The 22,961-nt window shown below is 43.5% G+C and overlaps 1 protein-coding gene across 1 annotated transcript in view; it reads right to left on the bottom strand.

The window, feature by feature from the left end:
- Nucleotides 1–10,377: 10,377 nt before the first annotated feature.
- Nucleotides 10,378–22,961, bottom strand: part of LOC115096281 — a 52,347-nt gene continuing 39,763 nt past the window's right edge. The window contains exon 4 of the mRNA XM_029610778.1: nucleotides 10,378–10,502. Coding sequence (XP_029466638.1) covers nucleotides 10,378–10,502 — 125 coding nt within the window. The remainder of the gene's footprint in view (nucleotides 10,503–22,961) is intronic.

Raw genomic sequence — 22,961 nt, 5'->3', positions numbered from 1 at the left:
AGTTTTGCTTTACTGTAAGTTATTGCTATATTTTTCAAGCTATTTTGCTTTAGTGCATACTGTTTCTCCTTACTGCTTGCTATTTGTAGCCCAAATCCATAAAAAAGCACTAAAATGATTTTGGGGTAGATTTTCAAACCGCGCAAATTGGCATACTTTTGCTGGCGCATCAGGCGCCAGCAAAAGTGCACGGGATTTTAGTAGATACATGCGCAGCCGCTAAAATCCTGGATCGGCGCGCGCAAGGCTATCGATTCTGTATAGCCGGTGCGCGCCGAGCCGCGCAGCCTACCCCTGTTCCCTCCGAGGCCGCTCCGAAATCGGAGCGGCCTCGGAGGGAACTTTCTTTTGCCCTCCCCTCACCTTCCCCTCCCTTCCCCTACCTAACCCACCTGGCCCTGTCTAAACCCCCCCCTTACCTTTGTCGGGGGATTTACGCCTCCCGGAGGGAGACGTAAATCCCTGCGCGCCAGCGGGCTGCTAGCCGCCGGGACGTGACCTGGGGGCGGGTACGGAGGGTGCGGCCACACCCCTGGGCCCGCCCCAAAACGCTGCCGACACGCCCCCAAAATGCCGCGCCGACCGGGCCCGCCCCCGACACGCCCCCCTCGCCAAACCCCGGGACTTACGCGAGTCCCGGGGTCTGCGCACGCCGGTAGGCCTATTGAACATAGGCGGATTTAGGCGAGCAGGGCTCTGAAAATCCGCACCTTTATGTCCATTTCTCTGCAAATTTCCACTCCTGTGGGCCAATGTTGGGTAGAAAAACATCATCCGTCTAATGCCCACTATTCACCACATGACCCACACAGTCCATGGAAATATGTATTTTGTAAAACAACTAACAAAGTGACCATAGCCAAAGCTTAGCAGGTTATATATATATTATATATATATATATTTATATATATATTTATATTTTATATGTTAACCCACTTTCAATCATTATTATTCTTACTTTAACTTTTATTTTAATTTTAATTCGTTTTTATTTTCATTTTTATTATTTTCGATATATGTAAACCATTTTGACTAAACACTGTTTGTAAAGACGGTATAAAAATACTTTTAAATAAAAAATAAATAAATAAATAAAATAAATAAATATATATATATATAGGCCTAACAATATTTATATATATATATAGGCCTAACAATATATATATATATATATAGGCCTAACAATATAGGGTTTCAGTGGTATAAAAATTTCAGATTAATCAGTGGCTGTTAAAATATTGTTAGGCCTACCGGCCTTGAGACGACTCCCCAACGCTCCTCCATGGCTCTGGTCACGGCATGAGGATGCCAGGGCATGACTGATACTCTCCCTGCACCACCAGGGCCGTTCCATCTCCATGGCAAGCAGAGATGGTACCGAAGTCGACCTCTTAGGCCCCGCCCCCTAGGCATGCACGCGCATGGCCCATGCAAATTTAAAGGGACCGCAGTAGGAAGATGCCGCCAGCTCCTCCCATTGACATCAGGGTCTGCCCCTATTTATTAGACATGTACATTCATTTATAATGAATTAGGCAATTTCAACAAAATTGCCTGATTCATTGTGGTTCGGGGGATCTGAACCACAAAACGGATTTTCCCTGAGCTTCGGGGAAAATTTGTTTTTCAGGTTAGTGCGTGGGGAGGGGCACATTTATTAAAAAAAAAACAAAAGAAAATCCCACCCCAACCCTTCAATTTTACTTTCGTACACCCCCCACCATCCCGATCCCTCCCAAAGACTTAGTAAAAGTCCCTGGTGGTCCAGCGGGGTCCCGCAAGCGATCTCTCCCTCCATGCCATCTGGCTGTCGGGCCTGCAATGACTCAAAATGGCACCAATAGCCTTGCCCTTACGATGTCACAGGGGCTACCGGACCGGTGCCATCGGTCAGCCCCTGTCACATGCTCCTACCATGCTCCTACCATGTGACAGGGGCTGACCGATGGCACCGGTAGCCCCTGTGACATCATAAGGGTAAGACTATCGGTGCCATTTTGAGTCATTGCAGGCCTGACGGCATGGAGGAAGAGAATGCTCGTGGGACCCCGCTGTATAACCAGGGACTTTTAGTAAGTCTTGGGGAGGGATCATGATGGTGGGGGGGGGGGTTATAAGAAAGTAAATGTGAAGGGTTGGTGTGGGGTTTTTTTTCCAATTTGTGGTTTGTTTGTTTTTATTCGTTTTTTTCGGCTTCGTGTTCCAGTTTCGTTTTTCGCCAAAAATGATCCGTGGGAAAACGAGTTTTCCCATGAAGTGCCCGAACCGAAACCCGACCTGAGCCAGAAAAACAAAGCTCATCTCTACTGTTTATATCTAGCAGCAACTTCTGCCTGACGACTTGGCAACAGTTCTCTTCACCTTGGGTTCCTGCCTGGCCTTCCTCGCTTAATGTACTGTGTTACTGATTCCTACCTGACTGTTCCTGACCTCATCCTCCTGTCTGATTCCCGTGTCCTGTTCCACCTTCCAGCCCACGTGTTCCACCCTCACTCTGCTTCTCCTCTGGACTGATCTCTTCATTCCTGACCTTGGACTGGATCTCATGTTGCCTGATTGCCAACTGCCACCGACCTCTGGACTGGACCTCACTCTGCCTGATTGCTGTCTGCCACCGACCACTGGACTGGATCTCACATTGCCTGATAGCCACCACTTCTTTCCACAGGGGCCTTCCTAAGACCATCCGGCCACTGGTAGTGAAGCTTCCGTTGGCCCCTGCGGACTAAGGGTCCACCATCATCACCGGACTCTCATAACAGATTGCCAAGTCCATGGAGCAGGCGGAGGCCTCCGCCTTGCAGGCGATTCCTGGTCTGGCCCAGAAAATTCTCGAGCAGCAGAGGGTGCTGGAGGCTCTGGTCTCTGCGATGGAACAGCTCTATTCCCGCCTGGATTCCTCAGTTCCTGCAGCTCCCTCAGTTTCTTCTGCGTCGGGGTTTGCGGCCGTCATTTCTGTGAACCAGCCGGTTGTCCCTCTCCCAGTTCCTCAACACTTCTCGGGGAACATGGCTTCTTTTCAGGGGTTCTTGAACCAGTGCAGTATGTACTTTAGTCTTCAGTCTGCTATCTTCCCTGATGACTTTACCAAGACCACCTACATCCTCTCCTTGCTGGATGGCAAGGGTCTGGCATGGCATTTCCCCTGTTGAAGCGAGCAGATCCCATACTCCGGGACATATCCGGCTTCATTGTTCAGCTCTGCAATGTCTTCAAAGATCTGGGATAGCAGGCCACCTCTGGCTCCTCGCTCCTACACCTATATAAGGGTTCCCAGCCCCTGGCTGATTAAGTCATTGATTTCTGGACTTTGGCCACAGAGCTTCACTGGGGCGAGAATTGCCTCCATTCCATATTCCTGGATGGTCTTGCAGCCCGCATAAAAGACAAGCTGGCAGCCCAAGAGCTCCCGACCTCCCTTGATGCTCTCATTGAATTGACCAGTCGCATTGGCCACCGTCTTCAGGAGTGGTCCCGAGAACAGCAATCCTCCAGGGTACATTCCTCCACCTTTCTGCTTCCACGGCATTCACCATCTCCTGGATGGGCCATCCCTCCACCCAAATCCCCTCCAGAAGAACCCATGCAGCTAGGCCAAGGCAAGTTAGCTCTGGAGGATTGCTGCCAACACCTGTGTTCGGGACTGTGTCTCTACTGTGGATAATCTGGGCACGTTTTGTTCCTATGCCTGGTGCGTCCGGGAAATTCCCAGGCCTAGGTTGCAAAGGGGGATTGCTCCTAGGCCTGAAGCATCCTGCCCCCTCATTTACACTTCTGGTGACCATTTGGATGCCCGAGCAGGACTTCCATACTCTGGCCCTAGTAAACTCCGGGGCTGGGGGTAATTTTATTATGAAAGATCTGGTCTCGCACCTTCAGATATCTACCTACTCTGCTGAAGTCTCGCTCATCCTTTCGTCCATCCAAGGGGAACCCTTGCCAGGTCGAGTCTCCCATATCACCAGTTCAGTATGGCTCCAAATGGGCACCCTACAAGAGGAGATTGAATTTCCACATATTCGAGAAGGCTATTCATCCCATAGTCCTGGGCCTCCCCTGGCTTCAACGGCACTCTCCCCAATTCGATTGGACAGCTCTACAACTCTCCCAATGTGGGGACTCCTGTTAGAAATCCTGTTTGAGACTGACACTCCAGCAGTCCTGTCTTGTGACTACTCTTCTCCCTCTGGGGCTCCTTCCTCAATACGTACCTTTCTTAGATGACTTTTCCAAGGAGGGCGCTAATACTCTACCATCTCATTGTCAGTCTGACTGCACTATAAACTTACTGCCCAGCACTGAACCACTCTACCCCTTGTCCCAAACTGAAACTAAAGCTATGTCTGACTATGTCCGAGAAAACCTGACCAAAGGATTCATCCAGCCTTATGACTCTCTCACAGGGGCAGGATTATTTTTTGTGGCAAAGAAACTGGGTGCTCCACCCATGTATAGATTACTGCAGGCTGAATGCCAGCACCCAAAAAAGACTGCTATCCTTTGCCACTTCTCACAGAACTCTTTGACTGCCTACAAGGAGCCCACATCTTCTCCAAGCTAGATCTCTGGTGGGCGTATAATTTGATTCGCATCTGGAGCGGCGACAAATTGAAAACCACCTTCAACACCAGAGACAGGCATTATGAGTATGTTGTTATGCACTTTGGTCTCTGTAATGCGCTCGGGGTTTTTCAAAACATGATGATCGAGATAGTTCGAGACATGCTCTACGAATGCATAGTCATCTATCTCGATGACATCTTGATTTTTTCCCGTGACCTCGCCACCCAGCACCAAGATATTGCCCAGGTGCTCCAATGCCTCAGAGATCATCAACTCTTTGTGAAACTGGAGAAGTGTATGTTCAAACGGGAGAGCCTACCCTTTTTGAGCTACATAGTCTCGAAACAGGGCTTTTTTATTCATCCAGAAAAACTTGCCAGTATTCAATGTTGGCCACGACCAATTGGCCTCAAGGCCTTGCAAAGATTTCTTGGTTTTGCCAACAACTATCAGAGTTTTATTCACAACTACGTTACCCTAGACGCACCTCTTATGACCCTGACTCGGAAAGGAGTTAACCTCAAGCGATGGCCCCCTGAAGCCCTAAATAAATATTGAACATACCTAGCCCAATATAAGCTTATTATCTATCAATAATGCAAAAAAAGATTATTTCTAAAAAAAATAAATCATTAAATTCCACAACAACCCTAGAGTGCTCTTCTCAATAGTGCAGAAGCTCACAAAAATAACTCTAAAAACTACTAGTACTACTTATTTTGCAGAATTCTTCAATAATAAAATTTTAAACTTAATACAATCAAACCTCAATGTTATTACCCAATCTGTATCTCTGAACAAAAAATCAAAATCAAAATGGACTCTTTTTGACACCTCTTCCACTATCCAAATCCAATCAATTATCAAAAAAATGAACCCGGCTAGCCATCCTTTAGATAGCATCCATATTACAATCCTAAAGAATATTGAATCTACTATTACAAATGCAATCTCAAAGGTCATCAACCTATCTCTTACTGAAGGTTCATACCCAAATTCTCTTAAGTCAGCTATAATAAAACCTATCCTAAAACAGACCAACCTTGACCCAAATGCACTATCAAATTACCGCCCAATTTCAAACCTTCCCTTCATTGCCAAAATAATAGAAAAAGTAGTTCACTCACAACTTGATGAATACCTTGAATCAAACAATATATTATCTCCAAACCAATATGGTTTTAGAAAAAACCTCAATACCGAGACGCTCCTTCTTTCATTAAATGATACCATATTAAGAGGTTTTGACAATGAAAAACAATACTTACTTGTATTACTTGACCCCTCTGCAGCATTTGATACTATAAATCATCAAATACTTCTAGATCGATTATCAGAAATTGGTCTAGCTGGCAATACTCTACAATGGTTCACATCATTTCTTAACAACAGGAGCTACCTACCAAGTCTCATTCAATAATAACGTATCAAAGAAAATTGACCTCAAAACTGGAGTACCACAAGGATCTGCATTATCTGCCACTCTCTTTAATATTTACTTTTTACCAATCTGCCAACAACTAGATGACCTTCAAATAACATTCTACCTCTATGCAGATGATATACAACTTCTTATTCCTATCATATCCTATCATATCATATTATATCCTAAGTTGATCTTAGTTGTTTCTTAATATATTATACTGTATTATAGTTCATCTGTTCATTATATTATATTTGATATGTTCCATGTAAACCGCCTACCCGGCGATAGTTATCTTTGTTAAATGTGGACCGGAGTGATATGTATTGTATACAGGAACTTCCGGTATATAAAAACCAAAAAATAAATAAATAAATAAATAAATAAAATCCATTGATGAAACATACAAAGATACTTCCATGATTCTTGATGCACTAAAACAACTCCTTTCAAATTTAAAACTAATAATCAATATTGATAAATCTGAATTAATTATCATGAACAAAAAACCCAACCTAATTCCACCACCTCAATTCACCACTAACAATCAAATCAGCTTTATTTCCCCTGTCAATCACGCCAGAAATCTTGGAGTTATCATGGATAGGAACCTATACTACAATATACACATAACAACTAAAATCAAAGAAGGATATCATAAGCTCCTAGTTCTCAGACGTTTAAAACCTTTTTTAAATTCAATGGACTTCAGAACTGTCTTGCAACTTATAATTTTCTCTACAATAGACTATTGTAATTCTCTTGATTGGCCTTCCATCAACAAGCATCAAACCTCTGCAGATTCTTCAGAATTCAGCAGCTAGAATTTTAACAGGAACAAAAAAATATGTTCACATCACCCCAATACTAATGTCGCTTCATTGGCTTCCTATTAAATCTCGAATAGATTATAAGATCCTGACTATCACTCACAAATTAATACATGCTGATCATCATAAACATACTGGTTTATTTTATTTATTTATTTTATTTATTTTTAGTCTTTTCTATACCGTCGTTTGGTGGGGACCGTCAGAACAGTTTACAGTAAGGCGCAAAAAGTAATGATCTTATGATTTGTTCATTTACATAGGTGCCATAAGGTTCGGAGCATAGTTTGTTATCAATGTTTGTTGTTAAATGTGATTAATCATGTCCATGTCTTTCCTTCTCAGTTTAAAGTACAGAATTAATTTCACAAATATAACTTATCCATTAGTGATAGTGCACTATATATTAAAAACTACACACTTAGTGCATTTCTGCAGTGTGTATGGTTGTTTAATTGTTCGTGCTTTGCTCATCCCTGGCTTCTATTCTCCCTTCTCTTTTTGGAAAGCTTGTTTAAATAGCCAGGTATTTAAACTTTTTCTAAAGGTTTTGCTGTCTTTTTGTAATCTTAAATCCAAGGGCATGGAGTTCCATAGTATGGGTCCTGCCAATGATAGCACCCTCTCTCTTACTTGTGTTAGTCTTGCGGTTTTGACTGATGGTATAGTCAGGAGAGCTTTGTTTGCTGACCTTAGGTTTCTGTTAGGGACGTGTACTCAGAGGGCTGTATTTAACCAGTCTGCATTTTCGTTATGTATGAACTTATGTATGGTGCACAATGTTTTGTATTGGATTCTTTGTTCAATGGGAAGCCAGTGTAGTTCAGCCAATGTTTCCGTGATATGTTCTCTTTTGCTTTTGCCAGTTAAAACTCTTGCTGCTGTATTCATTAAGACTTGCAGTGGTCTTAGTGAGGCGTATGGTAGACCTAGTAGAAGTGCATTACAATAATCAGTGCTTGCAAATATCAACGCTTGTAGTACTGATCGAAAGTTAGCAGTTGTTAGGAGTGGTTTGAGTCTTCTGAGGACCATAAGTTTTACATATCCTTCCTTTACTTTTAGAGCTATGTGTTGTTTTAAGCTTAGTTCAGTGTCAATTATTACTCCTAGATTCCGTACTTTCTCTACTAGTAATATTTGTTGGTTGTTTTTGAGTGTGATTGGGCTTTGTTTGATTTCCATATTTTTCATTCTAAGTGCAGGAATTCTGTCTTCTCTATATTAATTATTAATTCCATTTGGTTTAGTAGCTGTTTGATGATATCTAGATACATGTTGGCAATGTTTAATGTTTTCTCAATTGTATCATCAATGGGTAATATTAATTGGATATCGTCGGCATATATGTAGTGTGTGATTCCTAGACCAGCTAGCAGGTGGCATAGTGGTAGCAGGTATATGTTGAAAAGGGTGGCAGAAAGGGAGGATCCCTGTGGTACTCCCGTTTGAAGGTTTATTTTTTTTTATGTTGTGTCTTTAATTTGTACTTGATAATATCTGTTACTGAGATATGATCTAATGTTTAGACCTATTTCTTCTAGTCTATTTAAGAGTATGTCATGATTTACAGTGTCAAAAGCTGCCGACAGATCGAGCATCACTAGAATGTAATGTTTGCCGTTATCGAAACCCCTAATAATGTTGTCTGTCAGTGCCAGCAGAAGTGTCTCTGTGCTATAGTGCTTTCGAAAGCCATGTTGTGAAGGGTATAGTATGTTGTTGTTCTCTCGGTGTTCTGCTAGTTGCTTTTGTATAGTTTTTTCTATTAGTTTTGCAATTAAGGGTAGGTTCGATACTGGTCTGTAGTTACTCAGGTTCAGTGGGTTTCTGTTTTTCTTTTTTAAAATTGGTTTTACGATGGCTCCTTTTAGTGTGTCTGGCATGGATCCTTCCTCTAAGGATAGATTAACGATCTTTGCTAGTGTTGGAACTACAGTGTTGGCTACTTTTTTTAAGTCTACGGTTGTTATTGTGTCATGCAAATGGGGTGCAGGATTAAGTTTTTTTAAGCATGGATTCAATTTCTGTTTCTGATACCTCATTGAATGTCGACCATTGAATAACGTCTCTGTCTTTCATTTTAATAACTTGTTTTGTTGTATTTGGGATTTTTGTTTTTAGGTTCTTAATTTTATCGTTAAACATTGCAATATCATTGCATCTATTTTCTGGAAGGTTTTGTGAGGACTCTGATGTGTCATTAGTGAGGTTTCTTACTATGGTTAATAAGTTCTTGGGTTGTTTGCATATTTTTCTATTTTACGGCTATAGAACTGTTTCTTTGCATTGAGAATAGTTTGTTTATAGTGTGCTAGGTGTTTTCTATATTTTGTTAGGTTTTCGGTAGTTTTATTTTTTCTCCATTCTTTTTTCCTTAGTTTTCTTTTGACTTCTTTTATCTTTTCATTATGCCATGGGTTTGTTTGTTTTGTATCCCTGATATTAATGAATTTGATTGGGTTTATTTCCTCAGCTAATGTACTTGTTTGCATCCATGTTGTGGTGGCAGTGCAGCAGTTGGTGAAGTCTAATTTTGTTAGATTTTCTTCTAACTTGTTTTTCAGGGTATCTAAGTCATATGGTGGGCAGTATTTAAATTTGATGGGGTCCTTTTTTTTCTTGTGTTTGGGGTTCAGTGTGTTTAATTGAGGATTGTATGAGGAAGTGATCTGACCAGGGGATGGGTGTGTAATCGGTTTTGATGTGTTCCAGGTAGTTGTGGTTAATGAATGATAAATTGAGAGAGTGTCCAGCTCTTTGCGTGGGCTTATCAGTGATTAGCGCGAATCCTAGTGCTGTCATAAAATCTAGCAATGTTTGGCATGTATTAGATAGAGGTTTTGTGTCCATGTGCAGGTTGAAGTCTCCTATTATAATGGTGGGTTTGGCATTATTTATATGTGTTGTTAAGAACTCAATTAGGGGGGAAATATTCAGTTCAAGTAAGCTTGGTGGGCAGTATATTAGGCAAATTTGTAAGTTCAAGTCAAAGAGGGAAATTTTGTGGTTTCTTGGTGGTGTTGTGGGTATTAGTTTGCATTTGAACTTTTTTTCAGTTATTAGCATTAGTCCACCTCCTCTTTTATTTATTCTGGGGATCGAAAATACATCATAGTTCTTGTGTGCAATTTGATTTTTTTAATACTATGTCTGTTTTAACCAAGATTCGGTGATTGCAATGAAGTTTGGTTTTGTGTCATACAGTAAATATGTAATGATTGGGAATTTTTTTGTGATGGATTGTGCATTCACTAACAGGAAGGTTAGCATTAGTAAGTTGTTTGATAGGGGATTGGTTGTGTTTATGGTACGTCTTATTCTTATGAGGTTGCTATGTTTTGTGTGTATTGGTTTTTTCTTGTCTGTTATGCGTCTGCTTCTATGTGTCGTTCTGTAATTGTCTCCATATTTACCTTTATTTAGGCAGGTTGTGATTGTGTGTATATCCGGTTCCTTTCTTTCGGAGTCTCCATCCATGTTTGTCCACTCTGGGTTTATCATCTGCCTGTCCTCAGTTGCCAGGTTTCTCAGTGGCGTACAAAGGGGCATGCCCCTTTGTCATGCTCCTTCAGCGCACGACGCCTCCGGTCCTGGGGCATCCCCGACATCAAGGATGTCGGCCACGTCAGCGGAAGGGGAGGGGTCTAGGGTCTGCTTCTGGGATCGGCAGCAGGACGCAGCATCTGTGAAAAGAAAAAAAAAGAGAAAAAAATTGAAAAACCAGCCAGGAAGAGAGGGAGATTCCACAAATTACCAGAACAAATCTTCGATCTAACAACACTTCTTGTCTAAAAATTCATCCCATTAAAGATGCTCGACTATCAACTACTAGAAACAGAGCATTCTCCATTGCTTCCCCAAAAAAATGGAACTCTCCATTCACACTCGCCTTATTTAAGAACTCAATCTAACTTCAAAAATTTCAAGAAGGACCTAAAAACTTTCCTCTTCCATACAGTCTACATCAATGATCATCCTTAACAACAATCAATCTACAATCAATTCAACCATTCAAACCCAAACAAGAAAAAAACAGTAACTACAACTGGCATCAACCTTAAGTATTACAATTTCAGAAATTTAATATGAAGCCTTCCTTTAAGATGAAATAATACTATTTTTGTTACTTTCTTTTTTACATCTTTCCCTTCTCCCCCTCTTTCACCCCACCATCCTCCTCTACCTATCATTTCACTATTGTTATTGTTTTCTTCTTTTGCAACTATGTATATCTTCCTCGCTCAGTGTACTGCGTTCCTGATTCCTACCTGCCTGTTCCTGACCTCATCCTCCAGTCTGGTTCCCGTCTCAGGTTCCACCTTCCAGCCCGCGTGTTCCACCCTCACTCTGCTTCTCCTTTGGACTGACCTATTCGTTGCCTGATCTTGGACTGGACCTCACATTGCCTGATTGCCACCAGCCACCGACCACTGGTCTGGACCTCACGTTGCCTGAGTGCGACAACTTCACCACTTCTTTCCACAGAGACCCTCCTAAGACCAGCCGGCCCCGATATCCAAGGGCTCAACCTGAGGGGAACAAGGACTAGAAGTGGCGAAGCTCCCGTTGCCTCTACATTGCTCCAGCCTCACCTCTCGATGGTGGAGACCAGGAGGGGCTCTCCCCTCCAGGTGGTACCAATGCCACCTCGGAGAGGCACTCTGGACTCTCGTAACAAATATGCATCCGACAAAGTGGGCTCTGTCCTCAAAAGCTCATGCTTTAATAAATTAGTTAAGTCTATAAGATGCCATTTGACTATTGTCTTTTTTTTTTGTTAAAATATATAAACTTGGAGGCAGTTTTCATATTGCTTGCATAGTTTATGGATATGTGTACCATATTTCAAAGTGAAATTATGCATATGCTTTAACTTTGAAAATTGCCTGAGGAAAACGTCCTTACAGAGTCTTGCATCTGCTTTTGTGTGTGGGAACATTTTCCAGCTAAAGGTTGCCCCCCGAGCTAATCCCACCCTAGGAAAACCTCCACCACAACATGTGAGTAAAAGTACGCATGTAGTGGAACTACACATCTACTTTTCCTTACACACCAGGAACGGAAGACAACTTTCAAAGACCCCATTTCCTCAGGTACAAAACTATTTTACACACTGAAATGGCTTTGAAACTTGCTCTTCCTGTTTAAGTGTAAATCCAAATTCTTGTGGCACCACAAGGTGATGGTGTTCCTCCATACCATTGACTCTGCCGTGAGTAGTAAAACTGGCGATTCCAAATAATACCAATCACCTGCAAGAATGAAGATACCTCACAGAAAGGGAGTTAAAGAACCCCAAAAGTCTAGTGCCACAGGGACTGGTGCAAAACAGAATAAATGTTCTTTTATTGCCTTTACTAACAAAAGCTAAAGGATATAAAAGATGAAAACCTGCCTTGATCCACTCGAACAGAACCGATGACACGCTAATGCTGCTTGGCACATATGCACTACTTTATGGGCTGTGACTAAAGCTTTTCTTTCTGGAAATATTAGTAGATGAGAGTTACTGAAATTATGTTAGGGTGAAAGCTGATACCTAGAAAAGTCGGTTCCTGATGCAACCAATATTGGCAAAACGTTTGCAAATGGACCACTTTTTTCCTGTTAAGGGATTTTGTTAAACTATGAATAAAAGATAAATGGACTTCACACTTATAAAGGATTTTGTAAAATAAGCACTATATGTATTGAGGAGCTTTTACAAAATAATTTTCAAAAATTCAAAATAAAAATATTTGTGACTTTTTGAGGAGGTTTAAGACTAAAGATTGATTTTAAACCAGTAGGACAAGCCACTAGTTCTATTGATTAAAGGCATCCAAAGACTTTTTTCCTTCTTATAAATGTATTTTTCAGATATGTCTTTAATCATGAGGGACTGTTTCATTGTTGAGCTTTTTAACACATTCCCTTTTTTCTCTGTAATATTTTGTGATTTATAACTCATGCATAGTCACCCATCATGGCAATGGATATGAATACCAGAAACTGAACATTTTGGAGCAGATAGTATTTAAAGCTATCTTTGGAGGACAGTGTCAAAGCCATTTGCCAGAATAAATACCGATCGATTTAACAGGCAAATTAGCTGTCTGAAAATTGCCCTCATCAAATCAACTAAAAGTATGTACATGCTTCTATAGCATGAACACTTTTAGTCAGAAGGGAGGCATTGATGAGGATGTGTTTAGGTCGGGCAGGACATAGCTAAATTGCCTGACATTTTCAGCAATAGGTGTGCCTTTTTGTCTGGATTGACCACAGTTGGAGACAAAATGCTTGGCTCAGGGGGAATTTAGTCTGACTTAGCAAGGCAAATCTTATGTTCTTATCCCTCTCAACCACCACCACAAAATAACAGGTGCAATATGTGGGCTTTTTTTTTTTTTTTTTTAAAGATAATCTACCTGGGTAGTTTCTCTTTGAAAATTAGCATAGAGTATGCATGTTAAAAGCCCCTGCATGCCTTACAACTATGCAGGCTACAAGAGAATTGTCCCCTATATTAGGAGCTGCCGAGTTTCATGTCATTTTGGTGTTTTTGAGTGGTTTATTTGTAGTATTTTCCTCTTTATGTTTTGATGAAAGTGGCAGTTTTAAATGAAATTTCTCAGTTTCAGAATTGACCTTGCTTTTTGCCGTATTCCATTCCTCATGGCACATGGAATCTTGCTCATATATGGTAGATCATCGTGAAATGGAGCTCTCAGAAGAATTTTTCATGTAGATTTAAGGACATTTGGGAGTTGTGCCTGCAGAAACCATTTTAGTATACATGATCAGGCAGATGCTCCCAAAGAACAGATTTACAGGCACCTTGTACATTAAAATAGCATCTGCTGAGAGTAGAAGCATATTTCATGGTTTTTTTTTCTAACAGCAGTTTTATGATGCATGTTTTACAAACTGCAAAACTGCACTGGCAAATATACAAAATTACTGTTGATTAAGTACTATTTTTGTAATATGCTGGTAAAAATGGACTGATTTGACTACTGCTATCACTGCCCCTACCCTAACCAATACACAAACACAATGAGAACATAGAATTCTTGGAAAAATAAGGCCACAACTATATTGTAAGGGAAGGGAAAAACAATTTGCATTTGAACCACCTGAGAATCCATGAACTGTCTAGCAGTCAAGTTAGGGTGGTCCTGCCAAGACCAATTAGTCCAACTTTCAAAAGTTTGTCCTTGTCCAAAAAAAAATAAAAGATTATCGAGGTCTTGCAGCTTCCCTCTTCCTAACACAAGAGACATCTCATCCCACAACAACATTGCTTTGCTTTGCTTTGCAAAATGGCGCCGGCCATATTGCCGTACAGCAAAATGGTTCCGGCCGTACGGCAACACAATTCGAGGGCAGGAGGTCGTTCCCGGACCCCCGCTGGACTTTTGGCAAGTCTTGTGGGGGTCAGGAGGCCCCCCTAAGCTGGCCAAAAGTCCCTGGGGGTCCAGCGGGGGTCCAGGAGCGATCTCCTACGATCTCCTGGGGAACAGGAACCAAAATAGCCCCGGCGCCATTTTCTATCAACGCGCCCGACGCCCGAGAGTGGAAGATCACAACGGGACCCCCTCACTGGACCCCAGGTAATTTAAAACATTTTGAGGGGGGTTCAGGAGGGTGGGGGATTTATTTTAAAGGGTTCGGGGTGGGTTTTAGGGAAGTTTTAGTGTGCCCGTTTTCCCGCCCACCCCCGATTTACGATTTACACGATATTTATAAAAACAAAACCGCGACGATACGATTCCCTCCCCCCCAGCCGAAATCGATCGTTAAGACGATCAATCACACGATACACATCTCTAATGTGTACATAAGAGAGGAATAAAACTTTGTTCACCTCCCTTCCCATCCCACTAATCCATGACAATCTCAGAGGGAATAGAAGTCAAAAGTTCCAATGTATGGAGAGTGAGCAAATTTTGTTATCCTTATTGATTTAATTAATTATGTGTTATTTGATGTGTATGCTGTTTTGAAATATTGTATTGGTGTTTGGGAAATTAAAATAAAATATGAGTTTTTAATTATTGAAAGCTATTCTATTCATTAGCAGTTTGAAGTATCAATACTTTATATTTTATGATTTTGCTATTATGATTGATGCTTTATATTTCTTGATTTTATTGTTTGATGTTTTCTGAGGAATTTCTGTTTTTCCATTGGTGCACTATATATCGAGCCTGACTTGTTGCAGTTTCCAGTTCAGTTTATGTCTGCACTTTTCCATTTATATTTTACGGTTTCTTTATTCTGTATTTGGTGAAGGTCTGTCTATGTTCTGCATGTGTGATTCAGGTTAGGTATTATTTTAATGTGTCATTTCTATGTAGGGATCTATAAAAACTTGGTTTATTATTTTTCTTAATAGGAGATATATTGGTGTTTTAGAGCCTAGTGTAATATTTGCAGGGTCACCTTTTCATAGGGTGGTAACTGTTTGAATTCTGGCAGTTAGTGCTGTTTTGGAATGGGAGGTTTATTATATTGTAATTGTAATTTTGCTTCCTCATGGCTTTCTGAGGACCAAGCTCACACCCAACATGCGTTACAATAGTCCTAATACCATATGTGTTCCAAGTGACCTAGGGTTCGGGAGGTGAAGAGGAGACATCACAAATGCTTTGGTCCCTTAGCTGTTGCGGTCTCCGCCGCTTCCCCTTCGCTAGGTCTGAACAGTGCCTACCTCCGCTGCTGGAAACGCCGCGTTCCGTGTGGCTGGGACCCCGGAGGCGCCGCCTGCTCCACGTGGCGGTCGCCATTGCTTGCTCGTCTCTCCTCTGCCTCGCGCGCGCGTGAGGACGCCCACTTTGTGCGCACAGCTCCCGGAAGTCTGGCCCCGCCTGCGCTGATGACATCATGCCCTAAGCCTGATATAACCAGCGCCTGGACTCCTTCTCCTTGCCTTGCAACGAGGTTCACTACTGCCTTGTAGTTCTGAGTTGCGCTTCATCTGTTCTTCGTTCCTGCCTTGACCTTTGGACTGCCTTTTGACTCGCTTCAGCCTGCCGCCTGCCTCTGACCTTGGTTCGTTCCCGACTTCGCTTCTGTCTGCTGCCTGCCTCCGACCCCGGCTTGTTCTCGACCTTGCTTCAGCCCACAGTCTGCTACAGACTCCATTCCAGTCTACAGCCTGCTTCAGTCCACAGCCTGCTACAGACTCCATTCCAGTCTACAGACTCCGTTCCAGTCTTCAGCCTGCTTCAGTTCCAGCTTACTACAGACTCTGCTTCAATATCCGGTTAGCTACAGTTCCCGCTGCTGCCCGCTGTCCTGTCATCAGCTGGCCCTCGGCCTGTACAGCCGGTCCTCGGACTATCTAATACTTTTGGACTTCCTATACTACAGTTCTGGCCTAGACCATTCCAGCCACTGGACTTTGAACCTATTTCCCAAGTCCCAAGGTTCCAGGACCCTACGGGCTCCTCCTGGGGGGCTCCTGGTTCCCGGGTGAACACCGCCAGCCTGTGGCTCCGCCTCCCGGCCTACCCTGTCATCCTAGGTGGGCCGGCCCAAGGGTCCACTACCTCGCCTGCAGTATCAGACTGCAACAGCGAGCACCAGAGACCCTCGCTACACCTCTGTACAGTATCAACACATCTAAGTAAACACAACTAAGTAACCAATATGGATATGAATAAATAAACTATACCAAAACTAAATATAGTAAAGCCAATGATGTCATTATAAGAAATAATTAAAATAAGCTCTGAGAACTGACATTATTATGCTGATGGGAAAATACAGAAAATGCAGTTTAGTACTAGTAGTACATGTGAAGTAATATGCATGGGCTAACTGTTCAAATCTTCATTCCTGTCTCCTGTAGAAATGTTTCAATAATGAAAAGGCCTCTCAAGAAACCGTAAGTCTGGTTTAGAGAGATACCTGCAGTACCTGAATGTAATCTGCTTTGAAGCGGCTGAAAGGTGGAATATAAATCAAATCAATATCAACATTCAAATATTTTTTGTGGTTAAAATTAATGTTAACTACATACATTAAACTGGTTAAACATTTCTCTCCCTCCCTCGACACTGGCTAAAACGAGTCCACATAATATTACTGTTCTGGCCAAAAATGACAAGCGTCTTTATCCCGCACCCTCTCCTGCCTCCTTATTCAGTGCCTTCTCTTTGTTCTCTATTCTTCCCACTCCCCCATCTCCATATATTTTACCCACCTCCTGTACTACACTTTATCTACCAAAGAAACACGAAGGTAGGCGATCTAAAAAAGCCGTTAGGACAACAAAGGGATCTTTCACTTTTGTTGTCCCACACTTTATGCATCTGATGAAGTGAAATCTGACCTCGAAAGTTCAAGCTTGGTTAGTCTGTAAGGTGCTAGGTGCCTCTGGCCATTTTTGCTGTAGCAGAGTATCCTGGCTAATCCCTCTGAAGATGTCCAGGACAAAAAAGGTTCTAGGTCAGGAAGGACTTTTCAAACGTAGCTGCTTAGCATGACACGCAGCGCTACTTGGCTAAATTTCTGCAGAGCACTCCGTGTGCACAAATGGCGGGACTGAATCTAATCGCACAGGTTTTGTGTGGTTAGATTTAACTGGTTATGCAGTTTCAACTTTAGCCAGTTTTGCAGCTTCTGAATATCCTGGAGAAAAGGGGGGGGGGGGGGGGGAGGCAGCACCAATGGGCACTTTTCTCCCAGGGCACCTGTGACGGGGTCACTATGCTAGACTAGATAGGAAGAATAAAGCTAGGAACCAAAGATTCAAGGGAAGGGGAGGAAGGAAAATACAGCAACACCAGGCTAGAGACATCCCTTGGTTCCTTCCCCCGGATGTTACAAGGATAGAAGAACCACAGGTGTGGGAGGTTAAGGGTGGGACTTCCCTGGAGCCAGTCAGCTGGCAGAGGAGGAGGAGTTTCCACAGGATAAAAAGGACTCCCTAGTAGAGCAGTCTCAATCTCCTGCGGGGGATTGAAGAGGAAGGATTGGATTTCCTGGCTGCTCTGGGAGATGGCGGTGCTGGACATTCCCCAACCGTGTGAAGGACTGCAACAACTATCACAAGGAAGGTGAGTGCGGGGACTTCTGTTGTTTGGATGTACGACAAGGATACTTTGCCTGGAGGACTGCCGGTGGGTGGCTGTACCTCTGGGGAAGGGTTGAGGTCCCAGAGGTACGGAGGGAGGTGGCAGTTAGGCCCAGTGTGGCTGGACTTTTGAACTATGGACTTTGAGAGGGACTTCTGAAGCCAGTGGTTGGAAAGTGAGTTGCTGGCTCAGTGGGAATGGCATCTGCCTTCCATCCAGGTAGTGAGGGTTCAAATCCCACCTGGGGACTTTTAAGATAAATACGTCTAAACTGCTATTTGAGTTTCCAAGGGACCAGAGAAGCTCAGTCAAGGTTTGGACCCGGGAACGGATGCAAGCAGAATGTGTACGGACCGGTGAAAGTGTCACAGCACCATTTGCTTTAGAACTGGCTCGGAATCCCACCTCCATCTCTGTCCCCTCCCAGCCCTGGCTCCTGCCGGGCAGGGAAGAAGGATAGGGAAATCATGAAGGGAGCAGGCAGGAAGCTCACTACCGTATTGAGAATTCTGTGTACTTTAGCCTAGGGCTTTGTTCATTTTTTCTATTAACTATACTCTATCATATGACTTTGTTCAAAGCACACAGCTTTTAAAATTCAGACACTCAATGAGCACAAATGGGATTTCTATATATATTAAGTCATGTTTTTTTAATATATTTATGTACTTTGTTTTAAGACTTGTAAATTACATCGAATACTCAAACATAGTTAAGATTCTTAAATACAAATGCCAGTAATGGAATATCTAATGACATTTTAGCAGCAACTGGCTCATGTAGAACCTTAGAGCATGATTTGCTAAACATTTTTCCCATACCCCAGAATGAGAGAAAAGCCATAGCAAATCAAGCTCTTAAACTGTAAGCCTTCTGGGGAAAGGGATATGGCTACAGTACTTGAATGTAACCCACCTTAAGCTATCAATGAAAAGATGTGTGCTAAATAACAGAAATTACATTATATTAAGAGGCCAATATTAAAAAACGTAGGTGTCACTTATCTGGATAAAAGAGGGACTTGGCTGGCTATATAGTACTTATCCAGCTACAGAAGACTGTCAGTGGCAGCAGCTTATCCAAATACTCTAGGTGCCAATTAGCTGGATAAAAAAAAACCCAAACAAGCATTTTAGAGCATGGCCAAAACATAGCTGATGAAGTCAAATTTTCAGCTTTTCAGAGGCACATAACTCATGAGTATCCAGCTAATTTCAGAACAGCAGCAGCTCTTTCAGTACCTGATCTACTTTGTCTGGACAAATTTTAAAATGGCTATGGCAAGCATTACTGCTGCTTGTAGACTTTCAAACATGCAGCATTCTTCCAATGTTATGGTGGTGATGCCGTGGCAGCGAAGGAAATAGACTCTGTAGAGAGGCAGCAGACAGCAAGGAGATATCACCCCCAAGGGGTGCCTAGGCCCAGAATTAACTATTTTGACCTCTCAGAAGATGAAGTGTTCACTAAGTATTGCTTTAATAAGCAAACTATATTGGATATTTGTAGATTGCTCAAAGGGGATGCAGAGAAGCCATGCTTTGCCAGGACACACAAAAGTCACCATTGCTTTCACCTTTTTAGCCACTGGCAGTTTCCAAATCACTGTAGATGAAAGTGCTAGCAAAACTCAGTCTGCCATGCCCATTGTATACATTAGTCTTTTACCACTCTTTACAAATTTCCACATACAAGACAGCAGAGATAAGAAAGTTTGAGCGGCATCTTTTACGTAGCGGATTTTCCATCAGTGATTGGCACTATAAAGTTGCACACATGTGGCTTTAAGGCCTTCAATAAAGGATAAAAGACCATATAGGAACAAACTGTTTTCACTCTATGAATATGCAGGTGATTTGAAATGCCAGGGGCATAATCACAGACATCCTTTCCAAGTATTCAGGATCAAACCATCATCCTTATAGTCTCACACAGGCTGAGGATGTTGAGAGTGGGTACTTATCAGGGCCTGACTCCTAAATAGAGCTCTGCTGTTTAAATTACTATCATTATTGCATGATTCTTTTTTCAGTAGGATTGGTGACCCTGCAGGCCAAAACGTTCATGCAGCTTCTCATCCTCATTCTGATTGGTAGTTTATTTATTTTTAACTTTTATATACCGACATTCTTGCATTGAGTTGAAGTTCTTAGTGATCTGCCATTTCTAGATAATGCTTAATGCAGTATAATCCAACGATACCAAACACTAACATAGGTACCTATTAGGGATGTGCAGGGGAAAACAATTAATTTTTGTTTTCATTTCATTTTTGGGAGGTTTTTCTCATGAATTTTGGTTTGTGAATTGTTTGATTTGTTTTATTCATGAGAAAAAAAATATGAATCAAACAATTAAATAAAAGGCCAAAAAACAAAGTGTCCCGGTGCCTCCCACCTGCCCACCCAGAAACATGCCGGGGCCAGGATCCCTACCGCCCCCCACTTACCCGGTCCGGTGGGAATCCGCTGCCTAGGCCCAGGCCAAAGCCTCAGCCTTGCGTAGGCCAAGGAAGCCATATATCTGTGCAACCTCAGCCTATGCAAGGCCTATGCCTCAGCCGGACCCAGGCCTGAAGCCTGGGCCTTGGCCTAGACTGGAGCGCAGACCCAGGTCCAAAGCTTTGACCCGACACAGATGCCAGATCCCAAAATATGGGACTCAGCCTAGGCCAGAGCCTGGACCCAGTCCTGATGCAGTGACCAGGCTCGGAGGCTGGGTCCCAACACCGGGGCCTTGGCCTGGACTCAGGCCCAAAGCCGCAAACCAGCTCAGAAGTTGGGTCCCAACATTGGGGTCTTGGTCTAGGCTGGAGCATGGACCCATGCCTGACCCCAAACCCGGTCCAACACTGTGATATGACCTGGAAGCCAGGTCCCGATGTCAGGGCCTTGTCAGGGCCTTGGCCTAGGCCAGAGTCTGAACTAAGCCTGTCGCGCTCCTTTGTGTTGCCCCATTGTATCTCGAATATGACCAAGAACCCAGCTCGACGAGACACCACTATTAATGGAAGTATCCATCTAACCGTAATTAATGTTAAATAAGATTCTTGGCTGTCCATCCGGTCACTTTACTTTGCTTTACCAAAGCTAAGTGCTCTCGTTGTGTTCTCCACCGTATCACTCTTGTAACATCCAATGGCGACTGTACCACATTGTTCTAACTTGAACCCTGTATGAGTTATTATACTGTTTCAGTCTTGGCCCCACCCTGCACCACACTGTAATCCACTCAGCCTCTCTACCTGCACCCACCCCCCCACTCCCCCTGGACACCCCTTCCCCTCCGTTATCTCCTGCTTCTTCAAATGGCTACTTACCCTATCACTCGCATTCACCACCTCCGCTCCAGATTATCCCTCTGCCACCCCCAATATCCCCCTATCCTGCGCAAATCTCTAATCCCCATTCTCACTTCTCCCCTGTCGCAATTCCTAGGCCCCACCACTCTCCATTATTCTCTTTAATGCACAATCCCTCTCGAAAAAGATACCCCTCCTCAATGACCTGCTAACCGACTGCAACCCTGACATATGCGCTATCACCGAGACATGGTTCAAGGACACAGACACCGTTCTCATCAACCAACTCCCTACTTCAACTTATGAGAGATTCTCTATCCCCAGACCCAAAAAAAGAGGAGGAGGCCTCCTCCTTGCAACCAAGAAATATATTAACCTCAAACCCATTCACATAACCATACCTCCTAAGCTTGAAATAGGCCTTTTCAGATCAAAGGAACTACAAATTTGTCTGGTGTACGCCCCTCCAACTTTCCTCAATTCCAATCCCTCACCCCTTATTGAATTCATCGTTGAATGGATCAATACCGATACCCCTTCCATCATCCTCAGAGGTTTCAATCTCCCTCTCCACCTCATCATGCGAAACCTTCATAAAGTTCCAGCAGATCATAACCTCTCCCACACACAAAGCAGGTCACACACTAGACCTGATCTTCATCAACTCTGCTGTCCTGGCCACCTTCACATCCACTTGCACCCCAGTTCCTTGGTCTGACCACTATTTTATAGAAGGTAGGGATGTGAATCGTTTTAGGACGATTAAAATTATCGTCCGATAATTTTAATATCGTCTTAAACCGTTATGGAACACAATACAATACAGATTCTAACGATTTATCGTTATAAATCGTTAGAATCATGAGCCGGCACACTAAAACCCCCTAAAAAACCCACCCCCGACCCTTTAAATTAAATCCCCCACCCCCCCGAACCCCCCCCAAATAACTTAAATAACCTGCGGGTCCAGCGGCGGTCCGGAACGGCAGCGGTCCGGAACGGGCTCCTGCTCCTGCATCTTGTCGTCTTCGGCCGGCGCCATTTTCCAAAATGGCGCCGAAAAATGGCGGCGGCCATAGACGAAAAAGATTGGACGGCAGGAGGTCCTTCCGGACCCCCGCTGGACTTTTGGCAAGTCTCGTGGGGGTCAGGAGGCCCCCCACAAGCTGGCCAAAAGTTCCTGGAGGTCCAGCGGGGGTCAGGGAGCGATTTCCCGCCGCGAATCGTTTTCGTACGGAAAATGGCGCCGGCAGGAGATCGACTGCAGGAGGTCGTTCAGCGAGGCGCCGGAACCCTCGCTGAACGACCTCCTGCAGTCGATCTCCTGCCGGCGCCATTTTCCGTACGAAAACGATTCGCGGCGGGAAATCGCTCCCTGACCCCCGCTGGACCTCCAGGAACTTTTGGCCAGCTTGTGGGGGGCCTCCTGACCCCCACGAGACTTGCCAAAAGTCCAGCGGGGGTCCGGAAGGACCTCCTGCCGTCCAATCTTTTTCGTCTATGGCCGCCGCCATTTTTGGGCGCCATTTTGGAAAATGGCGCCGGCCGAAGACGACAAGATGCAGGAGCAGGAGCCCGTTCCGGACCGCTGCCGTTCCGGACCGCCGCTGGACCCGCAGGTTATTTAAGTTATTTGGGGGTGGGGGATTTAATTTAAAGGGTCGGGGGTGGGTTTTAGGGGGTTTTAATGTGCCGGTTTTTCGATTTTTCGATTTTTCGATTTTTTAACGATTTTCACGATATTTTACCCCCCCAAACGGCAACAATACGATTCC

This window comes from Rhinatrema bivittatum, chromosome 1 (genome assembly GCF_901001135.1).
Source record: "Rhinatrema bivittatum chromosome 1, aRhiBiv1.1, whole genome shotgun sequence".
In the NCBI taxonomy this organism is placed as follows: Eukaryota; Metazoa; Chordata; class Amphibia; order Gymnophiona; family Rhinatrematidae; genus Rhinatrema; species Rhinatrema bivittatum.
The sequence above is the reverse complement of the archived record's forward strand: the minus strand, read 5'-3'. Positions and strand labels throughout refer to the sequence as shown.